Below are 22,404 nucleotides of genomic sequence, written 5' to 3'. Positions count from 1 at the left end.
ATTGGAAATTAAAAAGCTGGTACAATGCTGGGAAAATTGCATCACAAACGAAGATGACTATATAGAAAAGTGATGTCATTTGTTGATACAATTCTTAATAAATAGAGTTAAAAAAAGTGCAGAAACTTTTTGAACGTCCCTTGTAATATAATATAATATAATATAATATAATATAATATAATATAATATAATATAATATAATATAAAAGAGAGACCCTCAAAGAGTTTCCGCTCTTTATATTTTCGTTTCGATTAAAGGCGGGAGGAGTAGTAATACATTAAAAAGTTGGTGGGAAGCTGGGAAATTGCATCGCAAACACAGGTGACTATGTAGAAAAGTGATGTCATTTGTTTTTGAAATTCTTAATAAATACAGTAAAAAAATGTGAGGAAACTTTTTGAATGTCCATCGTATTTGCCCATAACAAACAGATTCTAAGGAGAATTACAAAGATAAGAATTCAAGTCATAACAGAAATTTGAAATCACTTTTTAAGCCAGCCATTTATCAAACTGGTCTTTCATGTGCAACTCTTTAATATTTCAAAAACTTCTGTCGTCTTCCTTACCTGAAAAATCTCAAAGCACATTTGTTGTTCTAATATACAGTAGCTTAAACCCAACAAGACAGCAAAACATATATATATACATATATATATATATATATATATATATACTGTATATATATATATATATATTGTGGCAGTAGGGGGCGCTAGTGCTCCCTTGAACCCTCAGAGATGACTCCAAACACCAGATAAAAGTCCAAGACTTTTTTATTCTTTCACCAAACGTGCACAAAGCACTCTCCACACTACTCATATAGTAAATCTACAACACAAACTTTCCTCCTCGCCCAGACACTTTGCTCCTCTCCCTCCCAGCATAGCTCAGCGTCTGGACTGAGGCATCGTCCCTTTATAGCCCCTGACCCGGAGGTGTTCCTGTCCAATTAAGCCCATAGTTCTTTATTACTTCCGGGTCAGGGTAAACAGTCCTTTTCTGCAACCCGGGAGAACGTCGTTCCTTCCTGTCACATGACCGTGACGTACTCCCGGGTTATAGGGCACACAAGAGCCCATGAGCCCCCCTACAGCAACTCCCAGTGGTCCCCATGGTATCCAGCAGGGCTGTGTAAAAACACTACATAGTCCATAAGGCCCTGCTGGAACTCGGGGCACGATCCTGCTGTCGGGAGAGCTCCTTCTGGCGCCTGGGGTGAGGGCCGGAGCACGGCCGGCAGTCCTCCACAATATATATATATATATATATATATATATATATATATATATATATATATATATATATATATATATATAAAATAGACCCGATGTATTAATTATACATTAACGTTTCTAGAAAGATCCTTTATTTAGATCCATAACAGGCCCCATACTGTGAAAAAAACATGAATGAATGATAACAGATTTATAATATACCAATAAGTCATGATTTTAAAAGTACTCTTCCTGCATATGTCCATTAAAAAAGGCTAAGTTCAGGTTTTCTTAATCTGCTACTGTCCTGCTAAGTAGCCTACCACACATTAAAGATTTCAGCTTGTTTTTCTACATATTAGGGTGTTTTTCTGCACAAAGAACCAACTTCATATGCAAAAAATGCTTCATAGAATGGAATGATGCTTTGTCAAGCAATGGCTCTATGAGGAACCATACAGCCCAATAAATTACCATAGAATGCAATTAAGGAAGCAGTATTTTTAAGAGTGTACTGTACTGCATTTAAAAGCAATCTATTAAGTTTGATCTTAAAGAGCAGGGGTAACACTGGGAGCACAATTACAGACTTGCATCACTAGCCGATTGACTATGCCATGCTGTACGATATCTAATACTAGTTGATGTATTTCAATAAGAATCTGGCAGCATCATTAGGGACAAAGTGCACTATTTGTACTAACAAGGCGTGAACGCAATTAAAATGTTAATTCCATTACTTCACAAGAAAAGCATGGATGGGAACATGTGCACGAGGAATGTGTTGATGGCAAACAGAGGGTTTTAACAACTGATTGGGGGTATGGATTGTAATTCAAGCTGATGTCTGCAACAACAACAAAAAACACTGGAGAATGTAAGCAGTTGGGAAGGTCTTACATTTAAAAAATATAATAGATATAGCGGTCTGAAGGAGTCTAAACACTCAAAAAGGTTACAAGGCTGCAGTCATAACTGAGGCGTATAAGAATTGCTTACATTTCTATTGCAATGTAATGCTTGCATCAAGGTGAATCTAATATAAACCTGTATATAATTACAGGCACTTACGCTGCTGTGAAATACGGGGTGTTTAGGGATTTAGAAGTGATCTTTAGTATGACCTTAGTATCAACTCCCAGGCAAGTTGATTATATTATTCTCTTTGGTTTTCTTTTTCTTCATGGAGACTGAACAATTGTTAAAAAAATACAAAGAGGAGAATACAAAACACTGTGGAACTGCGCCACTGAAGGTATTTCAACAGCGATCATGTCTGTCATTATTGGACTCATAAAAGCAGCTTAGTCGGTTGGTGGTGAAGAGTGTGGTTTTTGTTTCTTGGTTAATTCCTTACCTCAGCGAAATCTACTGTCATCAAAAATGTTCATCACTTTATTGTGGACCTCACACAACAATGTAATTATCATGGAAATCAACGGGCTGAATGGAGGAAGTCTGTGGCTTTGATTTTTTTTTTTTTTATTCTGGCATGTAGAAGAACTATATTTACCAAACAGCAGTGTGATTCATCCCAAACAAATGGTTTCTGTCTCACAGAATAGCACTGTCACCCGGACATCGTGCATTTAACAATGAACTCAACGTTGTACTATAAAGGTTATTTATACATTTCAGTCTCTGACCATTACGTCATAGCAACACATATTCTCAATCAAAGAATTCCAAGACACGCTGCACTAAAGTAACACAAGACAGGGAAGAGAAGAAGGAGACAAGCAGCCAGTTCAAATCATGTTGTTGCATGCAGTTCCCTGATTTAGTTATAAATTATCTTTAATAAAATTATAATGCAGGCATCTGACTAACAAGCAAAAAGCTTTAAAAGAAATATCAAGTATCCAAAGAAATGCCAACATTTGCACAAAAGGCCTTTTGTTTGGAAAAAGTTTGTGTTCTTTAACAAGACTAGTAACATAATGTTTATTTTTACACAGTATTAGAGGGTGGCAAGCTGGCCTAAAAGTTCTAAAAGGGCCAGCGCTTCTCAGGGCTTCCTGTTTTGTGATTAACTCAATAGACTCTAGCTGCAGACCTCCAGAGCTCCACTCCATTGAGGAGATTGTTGCTTTATATTATACGTCAGTGATAACACCTGGTTATACTATGGTTGAGATTGTTGGTTTATATGACTCAAGTCAAGTAAATCAATTGACCAAAACCCACAATCTAATTGGCTGTCCTGCTGAGCTACTGAATCATGGAGTTGCTGAGGTCTGCAACTGGACCCATCTCGATTAACTAGGCATGCACATTTAATTCAAATCTGTCTTATAACGTGCTTCTCATTTATGTCAAATCCTCTTTAGTTATGACTGGCTATTTAGATAAAGAAGTTTCAACAAAAATTGTTTAAAGAGTATAGAAAAGTCCACCAGTAGGATGCATATGAATGTGGCATGCGGTCAATTTCAGTAAATAGCAAAGGTGTGTGAACTCTAATGCATTGCCAGGAAACATAAGATATCAACGATAAAAAATAAATAAATAAATAATGATAATAAGTTGAGTAATTAGCAAATAGGCAATGCAAGGTGAACAAGAAAAGGAAACTAAGTGAGGGGAAGCGTAAGAGGAAATGCCAGAAAATGTTTTGTAGTGTAAAGGTTGGCCTGAATGATGGGTATTGGGGTAAAGAGAACCTGACTCACAACCCATCTTGACAGCTTTACTCTTTCTTACAACTATTTGTGAGTTATTTACTGTCTTTTATTCTAATAGTTTTTTATACTCTCACTTCATAGTAATTGTTTGAGTATGTGTAGCTATCTTCTGATTTGACACTATTGTTTTATAGCTCTGTTTTACTTTATGAATATTTTTCTGTCCTTGTATCCAACAGGGGGTGCTAACTCCCTTGTTGGAATAAGTTCTTTGTAATTTGTGGCGTGTTACATAATCCAAAACTATATAGATTTGATATAAAAAGGCAATACCCCTCCCTTAGTGATACAGCGGTAAGAAATCACATTGTAGAAATAACTTAGCTTTCTTTATGCTGCATAACATTTCTTTTTAAGAAATTTGCAAACCTTTCTGAAAGCACATTTTCACTTTGCCATTATGGATTACTGAGAGTAGATTGATGGTCGAAAATGTCAAATTTACCCATTTAAAATTAAATCAACAATATAATACAATCTGTAGAAAGTGAAGGGTATAAATATTTTCTGAATTGACGGTACACATTTTTTGAATTTGTACCTTTCAGTTAGCTATCTTTCTAAACATTTCTTTGGTTTAATTCATCAGCAAGAATCACACCTTTTAACACAGCAAGGACAAGATACTTCTGTTATCCTATCTGCCTTTCAAATACAATTCATGCTTAATAGGCTACAACTATTTCTGAGTCTGAGTTCTTGGTCACTTACCTCAGAGTTATAATTTTAATATCAGATATCAAAATACTTATGACAAACAACCAAAAAATACATGATAAGATTCAGCAAACATCAACCATCTAAAACTAATCATCTTGGCTTCACAATCTTCAAGCACAGATTTAATGTTGTCAAGCAGTTAGTGAATATATGGACATGCTCTGGAAAATGAGACACTGATACTGAATTTGAAAAACCTAAAGAATGCAGTCCTCAGGTGCCATCTGGTGTGGTACTGTTTGTGTTGTCTTTGGGCTTTTATGATTTGTTTATTTGCCGTCCATGTTTGTAGTTCAAACAGCAATCTTTCATCATCTAGGATGTAAAGTGCTTTTTACATCATAACATTACTAGGCCTGGCCACTTAGTTGGTATGTGTTGCGACTGGGTGAGGTCAGATGGTCGGTGTGTGTTATTTATAACAAGGTGTTTTAACATGATGCACTGACATGGTCGCACCAGTTGGTGTCCATTTTCCTGCATTACCAAATCAGATTTGCACAGAATTAAAACTATCGGCTATGATTAATCAATTTTTTTAAATCCTGACTCTGTCTTTTAATTAAACTTTTCCTACTACTGGTTTTATTTTGCACATGTTCTATATTTTTCTGCAGTCATTTTGTGTCTTGTTGTTTTCAGTACTCTGTTAACTGTACTCTTTAGAGGTTCGTTTCAGTAGGCAGGCACTCACACTGGAAGCACAGAGTTCTCACTTTTGAGAACTCAATTTCACTTCGAGTATTTTCTAGATGTAGAAATTATTTCATACCTCATAGTGTTGTCATTATTTTAAAATATGAATGCCTCCAGTTTGTGGAGCTTTTTGTTTACAGCTGCCACTGCGGTGTTATGCACAGACACCTGGAGATGTGCAGTATAAATGTCAGAGCTGTGCACTTTTTGGTTACAGACTCTGCATGCATTTTGTGTATTAAGAACATCTGAGTAACAACTCTTTGCTTTTAATCTTTGACTACTCACCTAGTCATTTGACTATGAAGACCCAATTCTTTGTGTTCCTGAATATGAAGTTTATTTTTTTCAAAGATGTTTCTTCTCCTGTCCCTTAAACAATAAATCAAGTTGAAGCCCACCGTCTGAGCTTATTAGGGTACAGACAAAAAAAAATAGGCACACAGTGGGAAAAAAGCACGAAATGTCAACTTTAATCTCGAAATTTCCTCTTTAATCACATAGTTTATTTTGTCATTAAAGTAGAACATCATAAACTTCATCTTAAGCACGTTAAATGCTTTTTTTGTATTTGATTTTCAATGTGCTCTATGTGTGTGAATCACTACGTGCTTCTGTTCTTTCTCTTTCTCTGACAGGACACAGAATCCATTAAATTCGTGATATTACAGCTCTATGGATAATTAAAATACTGAGATGTATATGTGATATTATTTTCATGAATGGAATGAAAGCATGTTATTAAACATGAGAACACAATGGCGCAGTGATTGTTCATGTCTCACACAAGATGCTGTTGCGCCATGCGCGACCTTCGATGAAATAATTTATTGTAAAAGTACTGTCTCTTTCAAACGTACTATCCTCCAATTCCTGTCATTACTTTTCTTTCCCCAAATACCTGATCGCCACACAATCAGCTCTGTAATAGACGTTAAGCCATCTATAAGCTTACAACGACGATTCTTCAAAACTTTTAAGGAACATTGAAATAGCTTCATAGTACGTGTTTAATTATTCTATCTGTCTATCCTTCCAGTGTCACACCAGCCTCAGCAAATATGCAGCGCGCAAGGCAGGAGCAATATGTGAACTTGCTAGGGCTGCAGCACCATGTCCTCACATGTTTAATTATTAACAATACAGATTATTTAAATGAAGTTAAAGTTTTATCTGTATAATACAATCAACATAATTTGCTGCATTTCACCTTAAAAATGATATCGTCATCATATGTAAATATGCATTTTATAAAGTGGCGCAGGTTGTGTAATATTATAACTGTAGTGCAAGTTTACAGTGAGGTGATTGTACTTATAAGTACAAACAGATCTACAAGGAGCAATTGATTGAGTGCGTTTATAGTTCTTGGGATGAAACTGTTTCTGAACCGTGAGGTCCGTACAGGAAAGGCTTTGAAATGTTTTGCCATGGCTTTGGCAGCGTGTGCTTCATGCTGTATACCAATAATTATCTATCCGATCAGCTGCTGCTGTGATTCCCCACTCAGCTACAGTGATATACTGTAAATACTCTGAGTGGTGCAGTGAGAGTAAAATGGAGAAAGATGATCCGCTGTGGCAACCCTTAAAGGGTGCAGCTGAAAGAAGAAAAAGAAGAAGAAGAAGATGGTGCCTTGAGAGTAACAACGCTAAAGCAGTTATGGTATTGGGATACTATGGCTATTCCCTGGGCCATTATATTGTTACAGGTTAAATACAATCAGATGCATTACACTAATAAACCATATGCGGTTAGTTTCAGTGTGTTTATAAAGCCGTGTCAGAAATGTTGTTCTAAGAAATAAAGGGTAACCACACAGGAACAGTAGTACTGCTTTGACGCTGGGTGCTGCCAGTCTGCAAAACCGAGCGGAGAACTTGCGTACGACAAGGCATGAGGTACCGTGGAAAAGTGCGTGGCTTTACGCCAAGTGTAGGTTTTATACATCGCGATTTGAACGTGGAAACATTCTTACGCAACATTTCTGTGCATACGCACCATTTATGCATGAGGCCCCTGGTGTCTTCAATATAGTATTTTACCAATTAAAAGTTTGGTTTTACTTTCTCATATACGTAGTATACAGGAAGTATAGGAAAAGTGAAAAAAATCGACCTTGAGATTTTGATAAATCTTGACATTTTAGACCGTCAGAAAATACAATTTTTAAAATTATATCTGTTTGTGCGTAAACATGATAACATGAAAACGCTTTGACCTAGGCTAATGAGATTTTGTACAGCTGCTTTATATCAAAAATAAGGAATCCTATCAACTTTTGGTCAAACTTTAACTAAATACTTCCGCATATTTTCAAGTAAACTGTGGATAATATTACAGATAGGTGCTTTAAATTTTTTATAGGTATTTATAGTGATAAAAAGCAAACAGATATGAAATTTGAGAAAAATTACTCAACCGGAAGTTGTATTTTATTAAAACAACCATTCAAATTTTTGTATCATGACCCTGTTGTTCGGATGTAGCAGGTTGGATAATGGATGGATGGATGGAAATATAAATGTGTACACAATATTAAAAACTGTATTCAGTATAACATATTCTTTCCATAACTATTGATAATTTTATTTTAGTTTATAGATCATCAGTTTAACAATAATGTGTAAATATTGAACATGCAATGTAAGTATAAAGATGTAAACGTCATGTTCCTAGTAATACATTTAATTTTTAGATATTACTTCACTCATTATTATCATAATTAAATGTAGCTAAATGCAGTTTTATCTATAGCAATTTGTTGGAACAAATACTGTATAATATTAACACTTTTTGTTTTTAGGTGACTATATCTCTTTTTACTTTGCACATAATTTAGGTAATGCCTATGTAATCATGAAAAAATGTCACCACCGTTTTTAACCTATTACGTGCAAAGATATTTTAATATAAAGTTTGATTATAAATAGAGATACATGATTGTGTATCAATATGATCAGTTAGTTATGATGAGAAACAAAGAGATATGATATTTGAGAAATATTGTGCAACTGGGAGTGGTACTAACAACCTTTTCCTTTATCTCAGTTTACAAGAAAGTGAAGGGGAGCACACTCCCAATTTTTTTTTAATAAATAAGAACCTCTACACTGTAAATGTCATTTATAATACTATAAAATGGTGATGTGCATTCTTTAAAATGTTTTAAAACTAGAGGCATTATTTAATTAGTTTGACAGGTTTAAGACCCTATTTCTTTCCTACCTTATTATTATGATTGCAGTTAGAAAAAGAAATGGTGAATCAATCGGTAACATTAAACTTTGTCTAATTGTAGTAAAGAAGCTGAAATGGTAGCGAAATCATGAAAAAAAGAAAACGCTCTTATAAACGTGTCAGACGTTGGCAGACAAATAAGGGAGCCTAGGAATTTTATGTATTTTGACAACAATTTTAGGTAGTTGACCTTTCTCTTTGCCAGATATGGTTGTGCTAGTTATATGCAGAGGGACTGAGCTGGGAAAGATGAGCAGCAGGTTAGGGTGATAAAGGATAAAGATGGAAATGTACTTGTAAGCGAGGAGAGTGTGTTGAGCAGATGGAAAGAGTACTTTGAGAGGCTGATGAATGAAGAGAACGAGAGAGAGAAGAGGTTGGATGATGTGGAGATAGTCAATCAGGAAGTGCAAGGGATTAGCAAGGAGGAAATAAGGACAGCTATGAGGAGGATGAAAAATGGAAAGGCCGTTGGTGCAGATGACATACCTATGGAAGCATGGAGGTGTTTAGGAGAGATGGCAGTGGAGTTTTTAACCAGATTGTTTAATGAAATCTTGGAAAGAGAGAGGATGCCTGAGGAGTGGAGAAGAAGTGTACTGGTGCCAATATTTAAGAATAAGGAGATGTGCAGGACTGCAGTAACTACAGGGGGATAAAATTGATGAGCCACAGCATGAAGTTATGGGAAAGAGTAGTGGAAGCTAGGTTAAGAAGTGAGGTGATGATTAGTGAGCAGCAGTATGGTTTCATGCCAAGAAAGAGCACCACAGATGCAATCTTTGCTCTGAGGATGTTGATGGAGAAGTTTAGAGAAGGCCAGAAGGAGTTGCAGTGTGTCTTTGTGGACCTGGAGAAAGCATATGATAGGATGCCTCGAGGGGAGCTGTGGTATTGTATGGGGAAGTCGGGAGGGGCAGAGAAGTATATAAGAGTTGTACAGGATATGTAAGAGGGAAGTGTGACAATGGTGAGGTCTGCAGTAGGAGTGATGGATGCATTCATGTTGGAGGTGGGATTACATCAGGGATCGGCTCTGAGCCCTTTCTTATTTGCAAAGGTGATGGACAGGTTGACAGATGAGATTAGACAGGAGTCTCCGTGGACTATGATGTTTGATGATGACATTGTGATTTGTAGCGATAGTAGGGAGCAAGTTGAGGAGACCCTGGAGAGGTGGAGATATGCTATAGAGAGGAGAGGAATGAAGGTCATTAGGAGCAAGACAGAAAACGTGTGTAAATGAGAGGGAGGTCAATGGAATGGTGAGGATGCAGGGAGTACAGTTGGCGAAGGCTGATGAGTTTAAATACTTGGGATCAACAGTACAGAGTAATGAGGATTGTGGAAGAGAGGTGAAAAAGAGAGTGCAGGGCAGGGTGGAATGGGTAGAGAAGAGTGTCAGAAGTGATTTGTGACAGATGGGTATAAGCAAGAGTGAAAGGGAATGTCTACAGGATGGTAGTGAGACCAGCTATGTTATATGGGTTGGAGACGGTGGCACTGACCAGAAAGCAGGAGACAGAGCTGGAGGTGGCAGAGTTAAAGATGTTAAGATTTGCACTGGGTGTGACAAGGATGAATAGGATTAGAAATGAGTACATTAGAGGGTCAGCTCAAGTTGGACTGTTGGGAGACAAAGTCAGAGAGGCGAGATTATATTGGTTTGGACATGTGCAGAGGAGAGATGCTGGGTATATTGGGAGAAGGATGCTAAGGATGGAGCTGCCAGGGAAGAGGAAAAGAGGAAGACCTAAGCGAAGGTTTATGGATGTGGTGAGAGATGACATGCAGGTGATGGGTGTAACAGATCAAGATGCAGAGGACAGAAAGATATGGAAGAAGATGATCTGCTGTGGCGACTCCTAATGGGAGCAGCCAAAAGAAGAAGAACGTGTCATAGATTTAAAGTAAGCTAAACCTTTTCACAAAGCAGTCTTTTTTTCCAAAACTTCCAAATAAACCAGAATGAAAACTTGATAATACAATAAAATATAGACAAATGGAAAGACTTTTAAGGGGAAAGAGAAGATCTCAAGTATAACTCTAACTTTATGGATCACATAATATCAAAGAAAAAAGAACACAAAAGTTCACTAAAGTACTGTGTTATATTTTAATACCATACATTTATTGATTTATATTGAAAATTACCTTTCATTCTTGTTAAATTTTGTTAAAATTGTTCAATTTTATGTTTTAAAGTGACACTTCAATTATAGGTAGAAGGGAAAAAAACCTCAGTTGAAAGTATGAAAGAAATTTCTAAGATTGTAAAGTTCTTCCTTTAGACGTAATGAATTTTGAGATTTAGAAACTGTAATCTGTCAAAAATCAATTTTTATTGTTCCTTTAACAAAAGAAACATATGCAATAGCTGGATCATGCATAAGATAAATGGATCAGATTAGCCAACAAATAAAAAATGCATAGATTTGAAAATAACCAAAAACAGATTGTAACTAAGGTAGCTTGGAGTTACTGCTGCTGTCTCAGTTCACTGACCATAATTTGGTTCCTTACCTGATCGCTTATATGCGTGTCACCTAGATGTTCTTCTCATGTCAGTGTGGGCTTCTCCATATACACTGGTGTTCTGCCATATTATAAAAAATTGCTATTTTGAATTAATTAGGGGCTGTAATTTGGAAGTAGATATGTTTATGAAGTTGTCATGCAGTGCACTAAACATCAATTCTACAGTATTTGCAGTTTTCACCACAAGCCAGTCATGGACTAAATCACATCAGAAAGTAAGCCAATGGATTCATGATATTTTTAATGCACCTGTATCAAACAGTTGAACTGACACATTTGAATTAATGTGGTACAATATAAACAGCAGGGACTGTTCAACTTCATACTATGTAATTAATGGATTGTAGTCAATAATAAATTGCTAGTACTTTGTGGTAGAATTAACAAGCTCTACTCACTAGCTGTGGAATGATAAATTCAAGGATGAGCTGGTTTTGTAATGAGTCAAACTACAAGGGTTAGGGTGGTCTGATGGCCATAGTACTGAGTGGGTGTTTCATATTCTCAAGTATCAGTAAATTGGTACTGTGTGACAATTCATGTGATTGACTGCTGACCCATACTTGCTTCCTGCATTAAAGTTGCATTGTAATCCAAAGGAAAAAAATGGCTTGTTCAGAGGGCAGATGTATTAAAAAAGACAAGGATCACTAGACAAGTAGGTGTAAAGATCAAAACAAAAAGGTAACTGATGAAGAGGCCTGTTCAAAACTTTATAAATAAAACAAAACCAAAATATGATGCAGAATTCATTGTCAAAAATGGATGAAGAAAAATGCCCTGACTGTAACTGGAATTTTTTTTTCTGTAGCTAAGCCTAAATTTGATTTTATTTAAATCCTATGACCTTGTTAGAGCCATGATATCACACATCACATGGTGCAAATAATGTAATAGAGATAATCAAGATGGTAGCAACCATAAACCAAATCGACCTTGCAAATAACACAGATAAAAACATAACTGATTTGAAAGTAAGAAAAAATAAACAAATTATATAGAAATGCAAAAATAACTGCAGAGTCTTATGAAAGGCATATACACAAATATTCCAAAAATAATGAGAACTTTAAGAGCCACTGAAATATCTTGTAGCTCCCTGCCACCCTGGTATTAGCTAACTGGATTGGAATAGTTGTCTGACTTTGTCTGTTGGGTTTCTTTGTTATACCTGACCACTGCTTTGTTCTCCCGGTGTGTTTATGTGTATTCATTATGTACTTTTTCTGGCAGTATTTGGTGTATTACTGATGCTTTTCAAAGTCAAAAACATGTGTCATTAGTTTCTCATTTTTTACTTTAAGGAAAAAGTTGAAATTATGACATGAGTCACTGTGAGGAGCTTGGTTTCAATCATTGCTTATTGTGATGTCAGTAACATATTGCTTTATATGCAGGCACTGCCTGGGGAACAATATCTAAGATTCTGGAAATACTCTATGAAAGAGAAAGAAAGTGCTTTTGCATTCGAATTCTTACTTATCTTATTAAACAATTTTTTGCTTTGTTTCTTCAACTTAGACTCTTGCTTGTCATATTGTGTTTTCCTTTCATTTTTGAATTCCCAGTTTTGGCCAGTTTTCTGATTATATTTTGATTTCCTGATCCTTTCCCTTACCTTTTGGTGTTCCAGCTTCCATCAGTGAAAGAACAGATCCAGGGTTAAGCCTCAGTTCCTCAAGCTCCTAACTTGATTGAAGATGTACAAAAAAAAAGATTGTTGGATGGAAATGATTGCATTGCAGCTCTGATGACTGAGTATTTCATTAAGGTGATTAATTTGAAAGTGTTCTTTTGTTATTTTTTTAAACCATTACCCCGTTTTTTTATTGTGATTTCTGTATAACCATAACCCTAACCTAACCCTGAGGGATTTCATATCCTGAGAGCATAAGCTTTAAAATAGGAAACAGCACAATGCATACACCTACATGATTTAACAGAGTAGCTGATTAATCTCTCATACACTTTTCAGCAATGTGGGGAAAAACAGAACAACCTGTGTCAGCCCACACACATAAGGAGAACATGCAAACTGAAGTCCATGGAACAGTCTGCTATTCACTATATTGATTTCAAAGCCTTGTTTTAGTAAACTATTTAATCTATTTTAGGTCTGTCTGGAAAGTACATGCACACTGAAATACAAGAATCTTACACAGCAGCAGACAGAGATCATGTAACATCAATGATTAGTGGTTACAGAAAATCACTGATAAGGAGAAGAAACAGCGCCTTCCCATGTCTCTTCCTTGCATCCACCACCTTTCCCTGAATGTTATAAATGTGCTAAAAGTTTTTTTTTTTTTTCTCTGGGAATATGGAAGAAAGATATAAACCTGACAAGGTACCACAGGCAGTAAAGCAGTCTCAAGATAAGAGGTCTGAGTTAGCGCCTCATCTGAAAGGCATTAGGAATGCTTTTTTCTTCCCTGGTCTCATGAATCAAAGTTAATTTTCCTGTTCTACCTTGCTTTTGGCTGTCAAATCAAGTCATTGGCCTGTTGCACGTTATTCTGTACAGTAACTCAAGATCTCTGGGCAATATCATCTATGAGATGAGTTTCAGCTGCTAGTTTTGTATATGTACATGCATGCATGTGTGATAATTGACATACTGATTGATTTATAGATATGCTTTCCCAGGAGAAATTCAATAAAAAGAAAGCATTCAAATATTCAAGCAATGCCCCGAGGGTCAGAAAACTAGCAGAGAAGCTTCTACAAAGGTTCACTGTTTTTATTGCAGTAAACTTTTGAGAAATATAACTGACAAAATGTGAAACAGATTATTATCAAGAAGAAAAACCTAAAGTGATATATAAATGGATACTAAAAAAAAATGGCACATGCCTTTCAACAATCTGGCAAAATGTTATTTTCAGTACAATTTGCACATGGATTTGCACATATATAACACCTTTTTGTCAAACCAGAACAAAAGTTGAATATGAATGAATCTGATACATACATATACATACATATATATATATATAGGGTGAGTCAAAATTATGTTAACGTTTGAATGGTGGAAATGATTTATTCACAAAACATACTTCATATCTGCAAGATGATTTACAGGAATGTCTCAACCTGTTCGCAATCATGATCAACACACAAAAACCAATGAGCAACAGTACCATTTAAAGCCCAGACACACATTTCACAGGGAATACATGCTACCACAGTCCATTTTCTGTCCTTCAGGTCATTGATATCATGAACTTTCCTACTATACACATCCTCCTTCACCATACGTCATAACCAGAAATCACATTGTGTCAAATCAGGAGAGTGTGGAGGTTATGGCAATGGTCCACCACAACCTATCCATCGACCTGGAAAGGTGTGCTCGAGATAAAAATTAGTGTTAACATAATTTTGACTCATCCTGAATATAAAATGTGACTTGAAGGGGGCATTCCAGCTCCCCAAACCCGACTCAGACAGGCTCAAGTACCAGTCTCTGCAACAAAGGCTTTTTTGTGCTGTGGGAAACTCTTCTCTAAGCATTTCCCACCTGTACAAAGCACAGTACTAGCAAAGCAACACACAGCAAAGCCCCTTTTTCTTTACTCTTCTTCTTTTCTTTTTCTGTCTTTCTCTCTCTTTCTCCACCTCTACCTCCACTCCTCCCAGCATTCTTCATGGTCCTCCCGACTCTGGCTCCTAAAGCAATGTAAGCTGGTGGCACCCACAGAACCCAACAGAGCTGAGGTGAAGGACTCCATCTCCAGTGAAACCCTGAAAGAGTCCATGGTGCTGCAGCCACTAGGGTGGCTGCCATCTAGCAATGCAGGAGAGGTAGTGCCCCATGTGCTGGCCATCTGCCTTAATATTTATATATGTGCAATTTGGTATGTGATTCAATTTGGTAAGGTTGCAAACAGATCTTTTATTTCAAAACTCGTCAACATCCGAGTTTATTTGTTAAAATTTTTGGAATAAATATCAGCTGACATTGAATTCTTTAAGTCAGTAAAAATTAGAATATTTTATTTGAAAGTTATTAGTGATTAGTATTTGCTTATTTTGTCAATACCTTAAAAATATAAACACTTCATTCAAGTTGTAGCTAACAGAAGTCTAGAAGCGCTTTTATAGACAGGGTAAGTTTATTCATTAAAATTATTTTTACGGATCAATATAATCAAACCAAAAATTATGTAAATGTATCAGCTGGAAAAGTCTTCAAAAGATAATTGTATGAATGTTAAATAGATAACATAAGAAAGTAGTGCAGAGCAGTGAAACTCTTACATAGCCTTTGACTGAGATCAAGGAACATAAATTCGGTAAACTTTTTCTGAACAATATGTTGCCTAAAACAAATATTTACATCTTATGATATAAATTTCTTGTTAACATATTCAGTCCTTTTCTAACTCCATTTTGGAGATATCTTAAAGTTTGTTTTAAATACTGGAGCCTCTAACATTACACATGTACAGAAATGACAATGACATAGACAGGAATGTACCTACATGCACTGAAGAGTCTCAGATTCTGAAAATAGCACATTTGCAGTGAAACAAAAGTGTATTTACCGCACTGTTATTTTCTTATTTTCATTCTGTTCAACTAAAATGAAAATAACAAATGGATTTTGAAGATACTTACTGTATAGTTAACCAAGAAATAATACTGCCACATCACAATATCAGAAAACACAGTATTTATGATTAGCCCATTCATAGCAGTAAATGGATATTGTCACACACGCTCGAGTAGGTGACCTGTTTACGGCTTCTGTGAGATAAGCACTTCCACCCTGGGATGAGAGAGGATGCTGCCACTAACTTCCTCTTCTTTTCCTTCCGCAGCTCCAAGGAGGAAACGCCCAGAGGGCAACACCTGACATTACTTGCAGTGTAGCCCCAGAAGCTCTGCTTCTTCAATGGCAATAGCTATATATACAGATAAGTCACAGAAAGTGGCCATTCATTCTGGGGCCTACATCCAGAAGAGACAGCGCTCCTGTACGCTAACGGAATAAGGCAGACTTTGAACTACAGCAGTGGCTGTTTGTTTTCATTTAATTTTTCTCTTACGTTGGGATTTACCTGGGAGGTACTCCAACCCTTGAATTGTTATTTTTCAAGTTTATCAAGATACATACAAAGATTGTACTTTATTTGTCATAAGGGGGCAATGTAGCAGTCACAGGGCATACTTGAACAGTTCATTTGTAGTTAAGATTAAACAGATCATATATATATTTTTAAATGTTTAACAGAACATATAACCTACAAAGTAAAATGTAATATAATATTCTCAAACCCTGCTTAATCTAATTCAGCTCTATGGGACCAGGCCTGAAATAAGTGCCAGCCTGTCACAGGGTCTGCTGATTCACATGCCCACGCTTACAGTATATGGGGCCAAATTGCAGCGTCCTCTCCATTTAACCATTATTTCTTTGGAGAAAGCCTAAGCAGATATGGACATTATGCTACAGTCCCTACCCTCATTAAATTATTTAACAAACTAACTTCAAAATGCAATTATTATTTTATTTTTCATAATGATAAGGTGTCGACAGAGTGCTTCCATTTTATGTGATAACCTTTGTGAGATATCAAGGAACTTTACCAACTCACTTATAACCACAATTTTTACAAATTTGAGCTCTGTTCCAGATATTTGCTATGTTGACACTGTCAAGCAAAAATTCTTCATTGTGTGTAGTGCCCTCTTATGATGAGCATCACCCTAAATTATCTCCAATGTGTGTATTTTACTATTAGGTTAACTGACTAGCTCAGGGTCACAGAGTAAGTCAGAGGTGGACAGCTTTGAGGTTAACAACCCAGTCCCTTAAGACAACAGACGATACTGCCTGCAATGGCATGCTAAAGTGGACCAATATAATATCCTTGAACCTTCATAAAACCAGTCAGGGTTGCTGGGGTTACAGCCGATTGCAACAACACTGGGTGCAAGGCAGGAATCAGTTCTGGATGAGATCTCAGTCTATCACAAAATACACACACAGCCAAACGCTAATCTAAAGTCTAATTTAGAGTTACCAACGTATGCTTTTGGGATACAAGAGGAAAACAAGAGAAAACCCACACAGACAAGGAGGAAACAGACAATCATCAGTGGGTGATTCAGCCGTAGCACAGCAATTCTAACTGACCGCCACACCATTTTGCCTTCCTAAGTCAATGTGTCCAAATGTATTCCAATAAAAAAAAAAAACACTGACATTAATACTAAATTTATCTGGCATAATGAGGTATGATAACCAACAATACGTGGCTTCCTTCCAAGATGGAACACCTTCAACAAAGCACTGACACTTTTAACAAAAATGTCTCGCCAAACTAAATAGATGTCATTTATAGACATTTGAAAATTGACAAAATTCAATTAAATCTACAAAAGACATATAAATACAAATTCAGGTTTTTGCCTTGATAAAAAATATTTCAAAATTGTATGTGCACAAACCTGATGAGGATTCATTGCTTATTTAAGGAGTTTCTCCCAATATGGTCAGCAACAATCATAGTATCACATGTTTCAATTTATTTTTATGTTACCAATTTCTTCCCTTTAACACCTAATTGACAACAGCATAGGATACTTTTCAACTTAAAATAAATAAAAATCAGATTGGTCTCTTGGAGTTTACCTTTGCAGCTGCCCCGGTAAGCTATCTCTAGTTGAGGGTCTCTGCACTTGGCTCTCTGAAATTCACAGCGGGTCATAAAGGTTCTTCCATCCGAAGCACAAAGTGGTTTCTGCGGTGAGCCTGTACATTCCACATTGCATTCTTTGTCTTGGTCGACCCTCAGAAACTGATATAAAAAAAGAAAATATATAATTAACAAATGAATGAAGTCTGTTAGAACAGCAATTGGTTTCATTCCTCCAGTGCTGTCACACCAGTTTTTTTGTGCTAAATAGTACCAAAGGATGTAACAGACATTATCTCCTCAAAGACTCTCTCAGTATTAACAAATGGTAATGTTAAAACAAGAAGATTATGGTACTTTGAAGCTAATTTTTGAAAAACCACGCAGACTGCCTATTTAATATATCAGTTAGCTCCCAGATTTCTTATGTACTGTGCACATCAAGTTAGCTAAAGCAGTGTATGTCTCAGACATCTCTATACTGGAGGAGAATACAGAATTGCCCAGGACATGCTGACTGTTGGCAATACTCCTAAAAATGTACTGTCTGCAATAATGGAATAGACACAAGAGATCTCATGCCATTAAATAATTCAAGTCAGTGTTCCATACTAGGTTCTCTGTTTCAGGTTCTCATTTCCTAAACTAGGTTTTGAAACCTGCTGTCTCCTAAAGAAGTGATGGCAATTACTGACTATAAGCAGTGGTGTTGCTAGGGGCAGGTTGAGGGTGTGGTCCACCCCAGGCAGCAAATTTTTGGGGGCAGCATTATTGGCCAAAGGGCTCAGTACAATTTATGCGTAAGCAGCAGGGTTCTGAAAAATATCACTCATGAATGAAAAAAGTTAAATTCTCTGATTTTTATCCACAAATGCTACAAAGTAATTTTCAGACTGTCCTTTTGTGACAACATTAGACACAGCAGTTGAAATTTATAAGGCAATAACAAAAGTAAACATAAACATTACACTGATAATAATTTCTAGGAAGATAAACAACTAATTTATAATTTCGTTTCATTATCAATGCAAATGCGTTCTTGCTCTGCGCAGAAAACACCTCCACCTATCACTTGTACACTACACTGGTTCTGGTTTTTGCAGCGTAATTATATTAAACTAATAATTAGAACACAGCTTATCAGTGCATCTATACTATATTCTTGGCTAGTTGATGCTTATAAATAATAATATGTGAAAAATGATTGCTGTTTTTCTATATATGAATAAATCAATGCAAAATTTATCTTAATTTTTCTCTATACATCATTTTAATTTTCTATTTAAATAGGTTAACATATTTAGATATGTTGGAGGGCGGCATATTGAAGCACCACACTGCCCCGAGCAGCACAAACTCTAGCTATGCCACTGACTTAAAATAGTCCATATGTAAATCTGCTCCCGTATTCTTAGGTTTCTTAATCAAACACCAGTGATGGTTTCAGCTCATTCTCTATCTAAGCATCATTTGTCACTACTGTATAGAATGGCTGATGTAATGGGTTCATCAGATGTACAGTATAATGAAATGACTACTAATATATATTAAGGTTTATTACTTTACATACATAGAACTATCTGTCCCATGCAGTTCTGCCCGTGCAGTAGTGAAACAGGACAAATAAAAAGTCATCATTTGTATTAAGAAGAATTTACATTGATAGCTTTCATTTCTGAGGACCTCTTGATAAACAACATTTTTAGTTTTGCTATCAGGGGTGAGAATATAGCTGTGATTTATTTGGCAAAATTGTAAAGAGTTGGCAAGGTATCTCTGGCCAAGCGGAAGGTAGGTATGCTCCAACATCAAACGTTGCCACCGTATCTGATCTTGTTCCGCTCAGATGGGAGAGCGTCTCCCGCGTGGGGAGAAGAGCACATAGCCATGATATCTCTGCCAATGAGCAGGTAACCCTAAAACACGTATCTGTGATCCCTCTCTCAAAAACATCACATGGCGAGAGGTACAGCAACTTGAACAGAGTTTGGCACATGAGTGAGGATGGCCCCACCCAGCTCCCTACTCCTGAAGTCCCGCCTCCTCTACGGCCCGCAGCCACTTTTCGGATTCGCACGAATAAATCAGTGCTACAACCAAACTACCGAACTATAACACTATAACGCGATGAGAGAAGTTGCAAAATTATAGAAAGAAAGATCTAAATCTGTTAAGTAGTTCTCTTATGAAAAGTGGACAGACAAACAGACAGACAGACAGACATTGAATTTTATATATATATATATATAGAGAGATGTGATTTAAATTGGTCTGCTGCAAAGGGATTGCACCTGTCTATGGTTTCTTTTTGCCTTGTGTTCAAATGCTGCCATGCCTTGACAACTATTAATTAGATTTATTAGGCTTGAGAAATCTAACCATTACTTGTAGCTATGTGAACTATGTACATTTTTCTATTCCCAGCACAGGATGAATGTTAGAAAAAGCAAGTAATTAAAAAAAGTAAAGAAAATGATTGAAAAAGTAACACTGATAACAATGAACATAGTAAACAGTAAATTGAATTTCCCAAATATGTATGAATGATACTGAACATAGATAATATTGTATAATAAGCCTGAAGAAGGGGCCTGAGTTGACTTGAAAGCTTGCATATTGTAATCTTTTTAGTTAGCCAATAAAAGGTGTCATTTTCTTTGACTTCTCACTACATTCATAATGGCTAACATGGTACAACACCCTAGTACTATAATAAGCCAGAAAGACAATGCAAACATTTGCAAAGACTTAAAACATAGAAGAAATTACATTAAAATAATGACACACAAATGCTCTGTCTGGAATACATCAATAATAAAGAACAGGTCTGTCTACATCCTCTACATTTACTCCAACACATTCACTGAGCCCCTGTTCCATCACAATGGCATGTTTTATGTATATATACACATTGTAATGGAAGATGTGTATGGATTGGTATCCTGGCTAGTTGCTTACGGCGTGACCTTACCTAGCCAAGACAGCCTTCTCGGTACATGACTTCCCCCAGTTCGCTGTTTAAATAACATTGATTGTTTCATAACAATGGTACCTGTTAAAGGGTGGGATATATTAGGAAGCATTTGAACAGTCAGTTACTGAAGATGATCTGTTGGAAGCAGGAAAATTGGGCAACATAAGGATCTAAATAACTCTGACAAGTGCTAAACTGTGATGTACAGGGCTGGGTCAGAGCATCTCCAAAATGACAGATCTTGTGGAGTGCCCCCAAAATGCAATGGTCAGTACCTAAAAAAAGTGGCCTAAAGAAGGACAACCAGTGAACTGATGACAGGGTCATTACCATCTAAGTTCCATTGATGTGCATGGGAAGCGAAGGCTAGCTTGTCTGGTTTGATCCCACAATGAGCTCCTGTAGCACAAATTGCTGACAAATACTGTACAATGCCAGCCATGAGAGAAAGGTGTCAGAACACACAGGGCAGCTTGCTACCCCCAGTTGGAGTGCCCATGCTGACCACCATCAGAACTGGACAATGGAGCAATGGAAGAAGGTGGCCTGGTCTGATGAATCATGTTTTCTTTAAGATTATGTGGATGGCCAAGTGCATGGGTGTCATTTACCTGAAGAAGAGATGGTAGCAGATGGACTATTGAAAGAAGACTAGCCAGTGAAGGCAGCATGATGCTTTGGGCAGTGTTCTGTTGTTAAACCATGGGTTATAGCATTCATGTGGATGTTACTTTAAAATGTACCACCTACCTAAAGACTGTTGCAGAGCACATACACCCCTTCATGGCAATGCTATTCGCTAATGGCAGTGGCCTCTTACAGCAGGATAATGTGCCCTCTAACACTGCAAAAAGTGTTCAGGAATGCTTTGAAAAATATGACAAAGTGTTCAAGGTGTTGACTTGGCCTTCGAATTCCCCAGAACTCAATCTCTTCAGCAGGATTGTCTGATCCATGGAGGCCCTACCTCACAACTTACAGGACTTAAAGGATATGCTGCTAGGGTCTTGGTGTCAGATACCACAGGACAGTCTTGTGGAGTCCATGCCCTTAGTGTTTCAGAGATCTTTTGGTGGGACCAGTGGGATCTACACAATATTAGGCAGGTGATCTTACTGTTGCGGCTATCGGTGTATATAGCATATTATGAATATAGATACTGTGAAATAGCTATTGTCACGCATGAGTGCTTGGGGAACAGCTTAATTAAGGACCTGATGTGCAACACGACAAGTCATGCCAGGGGACAACAGCAGGGTACTAACCTCTCTCTTCCTATTTTCTCAGAAAAGACGAAGCAACGCCGCCATAATATCACCCAGACGACTCAAAGAACCACAACACTTCTGGGTCCATTTCTACCCTCTGCTCCCCATTTGATGACGTCAACTACCCATCCATCACCACACTTTTCCTAGCATCCCACTCTTTAATTTCCGGTCCGGATCTATAAATTGTCTGTCTACCCGGCCTTGTGTGTCTAATGACTTGAATTGCTTGACCTTATTTTGCAGTATACGGGGCTAAAAACCCCAAACCTTAATGACAGTTTTGTCTCTATTTATTACACTATATATATAGACAGGTGTGCAGTTGAACCAATATAGAAATAACAGAAATAATACATAAATTATGTTTAATGTGTATAAGTGAGCGGGGCGGCATGGTGGCGCAGTGGTAGCGCTGCTCCC

At 36.9% G+C, this 22,404-nt stretch overlaps 1 protein-coding gene across 4 annotated transcripts in view; it reads right to left on the bottom strand.

The window, feature by feature from the left end:
• smoc2 (SPARC related modular calcium binding 2) overlaps positions 1–22,404 on the bottom strand; it is a 220,189-nt gene that overhangs the window by 148,203 nt on the left and 49,582 nt on the right. For all 4 annotated transcript variants that reach the window (XM_039738220.1, XM_039738219.1, XM_039738221.1 and 1 more), the window contains exon 2: positions 17,736–17,901. In XM_039738220.1, coding sequence (XP_039594154.1) covers positions 17,736–17,901 — 166 coding nt within the window. The remainder of the gene's footprint in view (positions 1–17,735; positions 17,902–22,404) is intronic.

The sequence above is a fragment of the Polypterus senegalus genome, chromosome 16, assembly GCF_016835505.1.
Source record: "Polypterus senegalus isolate Bchr_013 chromosome 16, ASM1683550v1, whole genome shotgun sequence".
NCBI lineage: Eukaryota > Metazoa > Chordata > Cladistia > Polypteriformes > Polypteridae > Polypterus > Polypterus senegalus.
Note: the sequence above shows the minus strand (reverse complement) of the source record. Positions and strands in the feature narration are given on the sequence as shown.